At 47.2% G+C, this 13,601-nt stretch overlaps 1 protein-coding gene across 2 annotated transcripts in view; it reads right to left on the bottom strand.

Annotated features, from left to right (window-relative positions):
- Positions 1-13,601, bottom strand: part of MON2 (MON2 homolog, regulator of endosome-to-Golgi trafficking) — a 1,155,350-nt gene that overhangs the window by 510,218 nt on the left and 631,531 nt on the right. For both annotated transcript variants that reach the window (XM_069629845.1, XM_069629844.1), the window contains exon 15: positions 3,866-3,978. In XM_069629845.1, coding sequence (XP_069485946.1) covers positions 3,866-3,978 — 113 coding nt within the window. The remainder of the gene's footprint in view (positions 1-3,865; positions 3,979-13,601) is intronic.

A 13,601-nucleotide genomic window follows, 5' to 3' on the forward strand; every position in this document is an offset into this window, starting at 1 on the left:
ACGAAAAGGCAGAGGTTGACGTACTGCAACACTCAACGACTTTGCTGCAGCTTTGGAGGTCTGCAACCTCTCAAGGCTCTCGTCAGCCTTGCTGCCAAAAAGATGGACACCATCAAAGGGCATGTTGAAAAGCCAGGACTGCACATCAGGAGAAAACCCCGACTTCCGCAACCACACAAACCTGCGCATCACGATGCTCGCCGCCATGGACCGGCTGACACAGTCTGCCATGTCCAGACCCGACTGAACGGATTCACACATGGCATCCTTGCCATCCTGCACGAGGGCCAAAAAACCATCCCGTTCCTCCCCATCGGGAATATGTTCAGCCGCCAAAGATACACAATTCCACAAAGCGTGAGTGAATCTTGCCAAGGTACAAACGGAGAAACAGAGTTGGCTGCCTTTAAAGCCATACCCCCATATGAAAATACTTTCTTCGCCCAACCATCAAAGCGCTTGTTGTCCCTATCCGGAGGGATGTTAGGGTACGCAGCCTGCTTTGCTGGGGCCGTAGCCACCTGCACCACCAAACTCTGAGGAGTGGGGTGCGTAGACAAGTAGCAGGGGTCGCCACTGGCTGGACGTTATTTTTTCGGTAGCGACTTGTTCACTGCCGGGAGACTCTCCGGAGCAGTACAAGCCACCGCCACCCTTCTTTGTAAGGCCATATGAAATGGCAGCACCGGGTCAGTGGGTGGATCTTGGTCCAATATATCCGTCAGGTCATCCTGCAGAAAATCCACAGGTGGAGCAGATCACCCCAAGTACTCAGTCACCCTCGACATGAGACGCCTGTACGAGGACTCCGCATGTGTACCAGGCTCAGGCCTGCTAAACTCAACCTCCGGAGAGGTGTCCAAACCACTGGCATCATGCAAGGATTGACGCAGGTCTTCTATCTGGCTGTGACCAGACAACAGGTCGTCAGGAACCTCAGTAGGTACAACCCCCTCCTCATCTGACCCTTCTTCCACCTCTGAGATGTAATCCAAAAGTTGGAATAAATCCCTGGATGAGGGTAGAGGAAAAGGCTCAAACACAGGCCTCACTGATTTACTGAGGGCCTTCCTCAGAGGTTCCACTGCTCTCCGGGGTACCTCTGGCAAATTCTCCTCGAAAGGCGTCAAGGGTGCCAGTAGAATCGGCATCAAACGAGGCGTCGACAACGGCTTCGAGGCCAGAGCCCCAAGCGTGTCCTTCGAATACCTTGTCGCAAATGACTTCCTCGGAACCGGAGCCTCGAGAGAGTCCCTCGACGGACATGGCGCTGACGGCGTCTATGCCTTCTTAGAAGGCCTCACAGACTCTGACGGTCTCGAGGGCATCGAGGACCGGGACCTGGACCTGGCACGGCTATGGCAATCAACCTTGTCCGATCGGAACCTCGACGGCTCCCAATGATCACACCGACCGTCCGAGCCCAAAGGCGTGCGAGCGGTGGCACTAGCTCATTCCCTGCCGGCATCTCTCGAAGGCGTGGATGGAACGGTGCCCTACGATTTGAAAATCACCATCATCTCCTTGCGGAATGCATCCCATTCCGCTGGCGATGAATGCTTGTTGGGACAAGCTACCCGCTGTCTGGCGGAGTCCTCTGACGAGGACGGGGAAGGGGACCGGTGACAGCGCTTCCGCAAGTGCCCAGAAGAGGCAGAGGAATGGCGGGACCCACTCCGAGAACGAGACCCCCCTGGACTTATGCCAACGCGGAGTCTCGCCCCTCGAATCATTGTTCGAAAGCCCAGCAGATTTCGATTTACAGGGTTTGGAAACCCTACCTACAGACAACTTCTTCTTCCGCTCCCGCAAGGCCTTCGACGTCAAAGACTGGCACTCATTGCAGTCGTCGGTGGCGTGACTCTCGCCTAGGCACCAAAGGTAGACGTTGTGCGGGTCCGTAAGCGACATCTTGGAACCGCAGTCACGCCACTTCAAGCCCGACCTCGCGGTAGAAGAAGACGAAGACATATTCACAACATCCAAGTAGAAGAACCGATTCACCAGGAGAAGAATCGATCACGCCGAGATTCCGAGGCGAACACGTTCACGGAAAAAATTGAACTGAGGCTACGGGCGCCGTGCGTCCTATATATAACATCCAGTGACGTCGACCCTCGACGGAAGCCCCGCGAGGACAGCGTATTGACATCAACGCAGGATGCCCACGCCAAAATCTTTTTCCGAGGCAGCACAGCTGTGGTGATGACTGTCATAGATGTGGAATACGTCGGAGGACACAATCCCCTCGAATTGCACTATGTAAAGACATGTGTATGGGCTGGCACCGCACAACCTGAGGAACAAGGCCATTAGGCCACCTCTGCTCAGGCCAACCAACTACCAGTGCCCACAGTCTGTGCAAAGGTTCAGGCCCTGGAAAGCATAACGGCTGCACCCACTGAGATAATTGCACTATGTAAAGACATGTGCATGGGCTGCCATGCACCTCCTGAGGAGCAAGGCCATGCTGCCACCTCTGCACAGACCAACCAACCACCAGTGCCTGCAGTCTGTGCAAAGGCTCCTGGCCCTGGAATGCCCAGCCAGCCGAGCCCTGAGCAAACAGTGACCACCTTCAAATCCACCACCTCCAGGAAAATCGCAATTTGCAGCTTCCATTTGGGAAGGTTCTTCTTGTCGCGGACCGGCGGCTCTGGCACAGAGAAGCACTCGCACTGTATATTCTGCAGTACTCCCATTTCTTCACTCTGCCCTCTTACGCAACGGACAGGTTCACTTTTCTTAGAATGTCTGATGCAATGTTTTCAGCAGAATGCTGGGAGCAGAGATAAGAACAGAACCAAAGAAAGCCGGGTATGGAATGAGGAAATGGAAGCTTTAATGGTTAATAAGAAGCAGCAATATTAACCATATTGAGACATTGATCGTCTAGATTACCTTTTTATTGAAACAATGTCCTCTTTCAATGATATGCAGTAAAACATCAAGAAAATACAGAACATCCAATGATGGCAATCGGCATTACCCCACTCTTTCAAGTAATCAAAGTCACAAGTGCCATGAGAAGGGGTTCTGTGCTGTAGTCACCAGTGGAAGAGTGATTTATCATGATGCAATGGTGTCTTTACGGATCTGCGTGAGTTTTCCGTCGCAGAAAAGTCTGCAACGGAAATGTTTGTACGAGAAATGTGTGAACCACAAAAGGTTCGCACATTTTCCATGCGAACACGCATTCAAACCCCTACATACCCATACCCCCAACCACAACATACGCACAACACTCCCCCACCCACACCCCCAACATAAACAAACCCTACTTACCTTTTTACACACTGAGTCTCTGCAGCGCCAGTTCCCTTTCACTTCCGTGATCGGGAACAAGCGCCGCAAGAGTCCTTTTCTTTTTTTTTTTTTCGGGAGCTGCAGGGGTGTCCCCCGCAACCTCTGCTCACTATACCACACTGTATAGTGAGCGGGGTGTTGCGAGGGACACCCCCCCCGCAGTCTTTTTTCTTATACTTACCTACAATACTACCACCAAAGGTTCGAACTTGGGTGTTCGAACCTTTGGTGGTAGCATCTTTCTGACTTTTTGTACGGTCATACCTTTTTTTCCGGTCCGATCGTACAATTCCGTCTTTACAATAATTCTGCATGCCCCACTCTCAAGTAATCAGTCACAAGTCCCATGGGAAGGGGTTCTGTGCTGTAGTCAGCCAGTGGAAGAGTGATTCATCATGGTGCAATGGTGTCTTCACAATCATTCTGCATGCTCCACACTTATCTGCTGTTTTTACCCGCGGTCCTTAATGCGGCAATCCCATAATCGCTTTGCTTGCTAGCAGGTCACCCAGAATGCCAAAATCATGAATGATAAAATCCGCCCCCAGGGTCTACGTACCACGACAGTGCCTTGGGGCTGGACGGCCAATGGTTGCCCAACGGCCACCACCTGCTGATGGGACTCACTCGATGGGCTGATCATTTGCACGCTTTGTCCTTGAATAGAATAGGCTAAATGGGAAGAAGATATGGGATCGTGTTAGGTTACCCTGCATTTACCCCGAGAGAAAATCAGACAACCAGTAACGCATCTAAAACGAGAACATTGGTGTCTTGCAAACAAAGGCAGTGCATTCAGAGCAAACTCAAATTTACCATAAGAATTTGATTCTTTCATAGTGTTGCAATTGTGACGTCAGGCTCACCCCATTAATGGATACACACCGATGATTTAACAAGGAAAGAAAAGTAAACGAGGTCTAGGATTCATTTTTAAATGGAAAACATACAAGCTTTAATAATCCTACTTTTTTCTGCAAAACATTGGCAATCCATAACCTCCTGGCAAATCCTTTCTCAAACCTCATGTTATTGTTTTACCCCCATCCTTCCTTCGGCTCCAATAAGTTAAGAGCCTAGGGGAATATATATGGAAAATGGATAGCACAGGGTTCTGTATGCACTTGTCTCTGACATGGGGCCGGTCTGCAACCAGCAGCGGGCCCAGACACCCCATTCCATTGGGTAATCATGAAAGCTATTAGGATGGTTATGATAACAGCCTGATATAATTATATAACTCGTTGTACCCGGCGCTGCATCGGCCCTGTCTTTCTTTGTGGGTGGGAGTTGTTCTGTAGAATGTCTGTTTGCCAAAACTAGCCCACATGTGGCACACAGATCCCCAATCAGAAAGAAAAAACATATGTTGGGGGCAGGGCTGTTCTTATTCTGCAAAAGTAGCTATTACTATTTTAAAAAAGAACATTATTTAACTGTGCCAACATTATAAGTTGGCTCTTTTTAAAATGTCACAATGTTCATTTATAATCGTCAATTCCAGGATATATATTTTAGTGAAAATAAGAAAGTTACATTTGTCTTAATGAGCAAAGCACATTGTCAAAACCTAGAATAACCATATACCTTATTTTCTGATCTGTGATCATTCCAATATTATAAGAATTCTGGTACGTGCTTATTGCACTCTTGAAACACCCCTATGAGAAAGAGGAAGGGGACAAATAGCACCAGGAATGGCTCAAGTCTGCTTTGCGTAAAATCAGGTGCAGTTGGGGAACATTCAAATAATCACAGGTCTTATATTTGACAAACTTGTCTGTCATAAAAGTGCTGTGTGCTTGAATCACCAAGAACAACTTGCACACTGGGCTTGGTGCTCATTTAATTTTTTACAACCAAATATACTCAGACAGTCCCAGGGTTAGGATGAGAGGATACAATGGGCGTGAGTGGAGTAACTCCTTTGTGGGTCCAACGGCCGCCTGGAGGTGTTTCCTTTCCTCATGCAGAATTCAGGCTGGTGTCAGGGTAAGGCTGACTGTGCAAATGCACAAAAGCACTAAGAGAATGATATACAGGGAGGCATGCAGAATCCACCGGTGTCTTAGAACCTTTGTGTTGATGGTCTACAGCCAGCAAGACGGGAGAAAAAAAATCAAGGCCCTCAATCGAGGTTCACAAGAAAAGAGACTCCATAACTTCTGTGCAGGGGTCAAGGGTCACCCCTTTCTGCAGGAAATGCATGATTATTGCGACATCCTGTGTTCTACCGGGACACACTGCCTACTTTTACAGTAGATCTACAAGAAAATACTTCCCTTTGTCAGGAGAACAAAGGGAAAGTACAGAAACTGGAATCAGGAGGTAATGTTTCATGGGTATATATTTTACACAAGAGGAAAAATCTGAAATCATAAAGCAACCAAAAGAAAAGTCTCTGAGGCTGGGATGATTTCTTCTGGACTCCCAGTGGCGTGGTATTGCAGGGTCCTAGTACCCAAGAGCATCTCGTAAAAGTCTGTTGCGGTTTTCCCCAGAGGTTCCCATACCATGTTCCTGCTCTGATGTTGAAAAAATATTTGCAGCACGTCTTCTTGGCTTGTCCACAAGCCACAGGTAGAACTGCAACTTCTCTCCTGTGGTGAATAGAAGCCCGGAGACCCCTGCCTACACACTCCACATCCCAAGCTAGGCCAGGGGACTTGGCGGTTCTCCTCTGCTAGGTCATACTACCCAGTCACCAGGACAGCACTACCATTGGCCTCTAGAACCTGGATCTTGTACCTTCCCTCATCTCTGCCACCTGCTATTGTTTTTTCGGGTCTCCATTCTGCGTTTGCTGTTAACACCTCCTCATGGTAATACCTTTTCCTCCACATGTTCCACCTCCTCAATACCAACTTCACTTCTTGATGTTACTACCTCCTCCTCCTGAATACTGACCTTCATTTCCTAATATCACCAGATCTTCCTCGCTAATACATCTTCCATCTCCTTCTCAATACAATCTACATCTCCTGGTACTACAACCTCATGCTAGCTTTTAAACTCTGTATTGTTTCCACTGCTCTCCAACAACCTGCCTCAATCTCCTCCAGCAACTAACACAGCTGCCTGGAATATTAGGATCTGTTCCTTCCCCCACAGGGCTGGGCCTTCTGCGAAGGTCAGCACCTGAGTTCAAAAATTCAGGAGATGCTAGGAATGGCTTGCCTTGCAAATCTTTATATACACCTACCTGAAGAGTGAATACTTTGGAACTGGTGATCTTTGGGCACAAGGCCCCAAACCATCTTCGGGTTGGACTTCATAAGAGTAAGGAAAGCTGTTCTGTGATTACCCCCTGAAGAGTACTGCCTATTTCTATGCATGCAAGTACTTACTTGTATTTCACAAGTCATTGAACCAAATGCTATTCTATGTCTCCTATGGGTGATAGTATAGATCTGTTTAATAAGGGTTTGTGTGACAAAAGTTACCTAGAATTTGTATCTGCTTAGTGTGTAACTAAAGGCCTAATAAATAACTTTTTAGTTTTGGCTATAAGGTGGTGCTTTAGCGCCAGCTTTAAGCCCAAACTATTGCACTGGAGTAAGGCTAGGGGAAGACGGCATATGAGGAGGGCCACAATGCTTGTAGGTGTTTGGTAATTGACCCATCCATTGACTGCCAATGGCCATGCTAAACCTTATAGCCATTCCCATCCAATTCCTGCCCTTCCCTGCCCAAAACACACCCTCATGGGATCTCTTGGAGCTAGCGTAGGCCAGCCTTTACATCATACTTTGAGCTCAAACAGCCTGCCAGTGTTTCTTCAAAGCAGTCTTCTCGGACTTAATGGATTATTTGGAGCTCTGAATGCATTATTGGTGTAATAAAGGTCTTTGCCAGGTCTGCCTTCAGTCACTTGATTTATAAGCAGTATGCATGTCCTTCACTGACATCCTGTTAAAACAAGCACTAGAAAAGCCAACAGTTTTGGTTTGGGCATAGTATTAGATAGGCATTTGCCAGGTGCTTGCACAATTTTGCAGCTGCTACCATTAATGGCCAGATAGTACCATTATGGTAGTGCCTGGCAAATGCCTTTCCCAGGTCTACACAAAAGCCAAAACTGTTGACATTGCCAATTTTTGTTATACTTAACTGACTAACTGGAATTACTGGTATAGCTCTGTGTGGACTCAATGTGGTCCTATACCAGTCTTGCACCCTTCCTGAGACTAAGCCTTGACACTCTGCTACCTCACCTTGATTGGGTTTGGCTAATATATCAGTGTCCTCCCTTTTCACCATAATAGATGGCCTCCCAAAATCCTCCCACCAGTGCTGAATTTGGAAATCCATCTTAACTTGGTCCTTCAATATGTCCCTCTCAAGGAAATGTTATTAAAGGAAAGGTCTCTGCAGATTAACAGGTCTCTCTCCAGTGTCAGCTCACTCTTTTCAGTCAGAATACAAGTCCCTCAATATTGTCAGATGCTGGCCCCGTTTGGCTGGCTTTGGCAGTGGACATTTGGCTCAATTAGACCCCCAAGCTTCGGCCTAATGAATGACAATCAAAGAGGATTTCGAGACTGTTTTCTAGGGTCTGGTCTATTTCACTACTGCTGGGTCCTGCTCTTACCAGCCGACAGCCCAGCAAGTCTACCTTCTTCAACGCGACATGTGCCTGCCCCTCAGGGGGCCCCAGATGACCTCTCCTTGACCTTTCTTCTGTCTGTTTTTCATCCTCGTCACCCATGCCACATGCTCATTCTCCCTCCCCACCTTCTGATTCTGTGTAGGCCGAGTTGTGGATCCATTGCTTTCTTCCATCACTTCTCTTTCCCCCCACCGCCTCTATAATCTTGCTATCCAGCTTCTTCTTAGATTTTATCTTGACTGACTCCTTCGCGCTCACCGACACCACCTTGTTCTTGATCTTGCCTTTCCCTTTGCTCTTATTTCCACTGCCTCCTTATCTCGGGTCACCACCTACTTCCTCCTGTGAGGGGTCAGTAATCCGAGGCAGACAACTGCCTGGAGTTTTCAAAATATTACATTTTATTAAAGTATATATTTTCAAACAAGGCCTTGCTTGCCCAACTCTGAGGAATTCCTTACCTAGTCTAAAGGCTAAGGGAATAATCTCTGGCATGGGTAAACTGGCCCTCGCTCTAAAGAACAAAACATACAAAGAAAATGATAAAGCAAAACAATATCTGAATGGTCTTCACCTGTCCTGGGTATGATCCCTTCCAAGGTCTAAAAGGCAAGTTCAGAATTTTCAAAGGAAAAACTAAGTCTTGAACCCGTTCTGGTCAGTTCCAAATCAAATAAAAAGTTCAAACAAAAATCCACTGGTAACAATTCTTTGGTGCCGGATGAAAAGATTCCCTTTCAATTTCCAGCAAAGAAAATGGCACCAATAATAATCCTGGTTATGTTTATAATTGGTCTCTTGTTACAGTTCAAAAGTAAGCAAAATATTTCCTCAATGACAATCATACACCATTCTTTAGAACTTCTTCAGCTACAAATTTACATTTGGTTAGGATTTCTTCAGTACATTTGGTATATTTGTCAGGAGGCTTTTCTTTAGGCTGCTGCTTCCCCTTCAACAACCCCCCCTTCTACTGTTGTGAGAACAGTCACCTTTGCCCCACAGCCCGCTGCCAATTCAAAACACTGCAATGTCACATCCCCTGACAACTTAATAACCACAGTTCAACTACTGCGGCTTGGTACTTTTAAGTTATTAGGAAGGCATTACCAAAACACTTTGAACTCTTCAGGTAGGCAAGACACTAGTCCTTTTAATAACTTCCTAAAAAGGGTTAGCCTCTTCCGTCTGTCTGCCACAAGTAAGACCTGTTTCTGCCCCAAGACACTTCTTTTCAGCTCCAGCTGTCTTTTGCACCACAGGCTGTAAAATGTTTGAGTATACTTCACACGCATTTAACTCCCTTCCCCAGCTTTACTCAAACATTTTCAGCTTCAGGTAACAATGCCACACTTATCTTAGGCCACTTGACAGTTACCAACGTCACAGTGTAGGTGGATAGCTTTTGAACTCTTAATCAAAATGGATTGACTATGAAAAGGTGATGCCTCTTGGCTTGGGTAATGCTTGTTCCTCTCAGAAAGAATGTCAATTCTGGTTACAGTATAACATTCAGTCTTGTGAGTGAAACAATATTAGGGCAAAGCTACCTCTTTAAGGTAGATTTTCAATTTTAAAGTTGTGAACAGAATTGCATTCCCGTGTAATGTTAAAGGATGCAGCTCTGACTTCCTTTGGGAAACACAATTGGGCACACACAACCTTTCTTTGATGTAGATTTCGCTCTAAGTTAACTTGTAAGTATTCAATGTTCGGTATTCGGTAATGGTCCGACAGGCGTTGCTCCGATTAAAGACACGCGACCACTCCGTGAGCCTGCAACACATTTTACAAGGTTCAACAATGGGTTTAAACACTTCTGGTTTCTCAAGTGAGTGTGAAGGATTTCACTACGAGTACGAGTGTAACAATTCCATTGTTAACCAAACTCTAAATATATCGAACAGCTTTTACTCGCTGTAAACATTACGCGTGTCCTTTCGGGGCTGGATAGTTACTGGCAAGGCTTATTAAGTGTATCTGAACGCTGTGCTTCACTCACAGGCTTCAGTGACACTGCTTTTGCAGGTTTCTCTGCTTCCCAGACTTCCTCATACCACTGCTGCTACTTCTGGCTCACTTGGGGCTCACACCCTTCTACGACAGGTGTCTACGGTGTGGCCACTTCGATTGGGAGTTTCCTTTTCTCACCAGGCCCTCAGCTTGCCTTCTGCTTCTGGCCTAGGGCTCCAGCACGGTCACGGCTCTGCAATCACTGCAACTCGGCTCACATGGGGAAAACTCAGCTTCCAGCAAGTCTTCCGCTGCGCAGCCCCTGCAATTCAGGTTTTGGGAGAACAGGACCCCCTTAGAACTTGCATGTGAAATCTGCTGTCTCCACGTTCAGGCATCCCTTCTGTGCTCCCACTTCCTTGTGACTTGCCAGCCTTGTGCTTGTCCTCTGCTACTACTACTGCCAGCCTTCCAACTCCTGTTCCAGCTCCTCCTACTCCTGCTTTCCTGCTGGGGTCTTTTATGCCTCACAGGTTTGTCAATTGTTTTCAGGTGCAGCTCCAATTACCTGACTGCTACAATGGCTACTGGGCTTAATTGCTGCCTACTACATCTACATGCCTCTTCAGTCCTCTTCCTAGTCTCAATACCTCTAGGACTCTGAGATATGTAGTTCTTTTCAACAAGGTTCAGTTTTTGTACTTGGGATTTACTTTTAAGGGTAGATTTAATTACTTTAAAGTTTTTCACAGAGAGGCACTGAGATATAGTTTTTACAGAAGATGGTTTAGAGAAGACATTTCCAAAATCCTTTATAATGTACCCTTGGGATTTAGGAGGGTAATTAGTTTTGGATACAAAAAGGATCTTTCTTTTGGTTTAGGGTGCTTCGATTTTATAACCTTAGAGTTCACAACCTTAGATTTAATATGAGTTTGAGAGATTAAAATGGCAATAGGCCATAGCATCTTTAGGTACATTGGAAAGAATGTTCCTGTCGGAGGAAAAACGCTGTGTCTCATCCCACGGAATCGCCTCACCACCCTGGGCCCAGTCTCCTCCCAGGTGATCCTCCCGTAGCACAACCACCCCCAGGATTGGGATCAGGAAGAGTCTGCCTTCCCCTAACCACCAGGGAGGGGACTTTAGGCAGGGGTTCAGTGAGAGATCCATCAGATGTTTCACACTTCCCCTTCTCCAAACTCCAGCCTTCTCTCAGCCTCTCTAATTTCCTGCCTCCATTCACCTCCAAATGCTTCCCATCTCAAAACTACCACACTAGCCCAATTCCCTGTCCCAGATTATATGAGCCAGTGACTGTTTCCTCTGGGTCAGGCCATGCGTAAGTGGTTGCAGATGGGATTCATTGCAAACTCTGGCCTGGAATAGGTTGCCGGTATTAGACTTAAGCATATAAGGTGTTTGGGGTTTGCGATCACAGGGCCGCCGTGGTGCATGGGCCGAGCCCTCAGACACAGGTTTGGAATAGATTGTGGGCCGCACCTGCGCGTTATTTCCGACATACGTATTTGGAGACTCCAGTCACGGCACTTGCCCTCCAGAGCCCTGTGACTTCGGATGTCTGATTGTGGGAACAGACAGTGTAAATAAGGCACAATGTAAAATGTGCCCAACTCTGCATTCTCACTGTCAACCTGAAGAGAGATTATAGGGTTCATAGAATTCCAGTCGCAGGATTTAGCTCAATCCCAATATACTAGGATAGGCACAGGGAGAGAAACTTTCTGCATCAATAATTAAAGGGACAGTATGGCTGGTGTATGTGGTAGATCAGAATCAAGAGACGGACAGGTTGGCATGTTGTCTGAACGTGTTCGTTTATTCAAATTCAAAAGGTCTAAACTAGCCCCAAGTCCAAGACTCTCGGACCCATTCTATAAAAGAAAACAATAAAGGGTGTTCATCAGGTTGTTTTGCTTCGATAGAAGAAAATTGACAAGATTAGCCATCCATCAGACTTAAATAGAATTATGGAGATTAGTCATTTGTCATAACAGATATGACTGTGTAGATTAGTCACATTTCCAAAGCACTAATCACCCCGTTTCTACTTCCTCACACCACCCAAACACTATACACTCCCACTGGGCTACCCAACCTACCCAAACACCCACCCAACACAAGCAACACACACACTTATAGCAAACAACCCAGGCACTGGACATTACCCATACGGACACAACAAGCTAGTGTTCACAACCCTAAATACCAGCAATCTACACATAAAACACACAGGCACACCCCAGAACAACCAACAGCCACACACAAAACATCTCAGGCATTGGACATTACCCGTACGGATACAACTAGCCAGTGCATGTAACCTACCATCTGCAAGCCAACACACACAGACGTCAGTTTCTCCTGGTTCTGGACCTATCCTATCATTCTTCCCTCACTAACCAACCATGTCCCCTTTCCTGCAGAGTCACGTGAGCGTCTTGGGTGGTATCAGTGCGCGGTATGAATCAACATAGCATAACACAAGAAATGTCATTTGTCTGGAAACCTATGGTAACCCGAGTTCTGTTCATACCACTACAACAGAAAATAACTTTTACAGAAGTACATTTAGTGCCCTGGGCCTAGCACAAGAATGGTGGCTGGTTTCTGACCCCCACCCTGGTGTAGCTGTATCAGTGGGGCTTCTAGCCCTGAAGCACGGTCCAAGCAAGTATGCCGAATGTCTCTGTAATTTCTCTCTCCTTGGCACAGTTCCAATAAGAATGCCAAACTTCTCTTGTCCTCTTTCCCACTTGGAGACCTCTCTCTCAGCCCCAGTCTGAGTGATCTCTTGGAGTTTCTTAACAAGTAAAGTCCTGGTGTTCTCTCCACATGCACAATTCCTCGTCTTTACTCCAACTGGGGATCCCGTTCTTCTTACCCCACCTCAGAGTATCACCCCGCCGTGGGGTCTGGTTTCTCTCACCCTGTCAACCCAGAGTCAACCATCTATATTGTTTTTTGTGTTGGGCCATTCGCCCGTAGGCCTCACGGTGCTCACAGAGACAAACATAAAACGGTAGGCATTGTGATAGGGGTTTCAATATCAGCTGAGAAGAAATAACGCATACATTGAGATGCTAGGGGGTGGGCCACTGAGTGTGGGCTAGTCGGCTGATGCATTACTGCTTTCTTTTGGTGATCCGTGCCATGCAGGACTTGCCCTTTCTTCCCGCTGGCTCCTTGTGTGACTTTGGCACTGGCTCCTTGGCATGCAAGTGCTCTGCTCCTCAGTGTCCTTTCAGCTCCTGGCCCAGTGGGGAATCTGGGCGTTCTGTGGGCTTTGCCACAACTGGGTCAGCGATGCCTGGAGTCTGGTCCCGCTCTTTCCACACATCCCCAGGAGGGGGATTTCGCAGCTCCACAGGATTCTCTTCTCCTCCTACCGTGTCCAGAACGGCTCTTCATCCTCCCCTCTGTTATGGGATGGGACCAGCCTCTGTTCCTTTGTTTCGAGTGAGGACGGAGTAAACAGATGGTCATAAACCATACCAGCCATTCATGAAGGCAGCTTCAAGTCATCACACACTTAAGCTCCCAAATAGCCAACGAAGATATTGGGATCTTGATAAAAGGGAGGATAATGGCCAACCCTCTCTGGGGATTACCTGTCCTCCAAGGGGTGGGGATCACCCTCAGGGGGTGTTATGCTTAGTGGGCTCACCTCCCTAGTCTCAGGGGGCGAGGGGACGAATTGCCTGGATTCGTC

The sequence above is a fragment of the Ambystoma mexicanum genome, chromosome 12 (assembly GCF_040938575.1).
Source record: "Ambystoma mexicanum isolate Mex_15411 chromosome 12, UKY_AmexF1_1, whole genome shotgun sequence".
Taxonomy (NCBI): Eukaryota; Metazoa; Chordata; class Amphibia; order Caudata; family Ambystomatidae; genus Ambystoma; species Ambystoma mexicanum.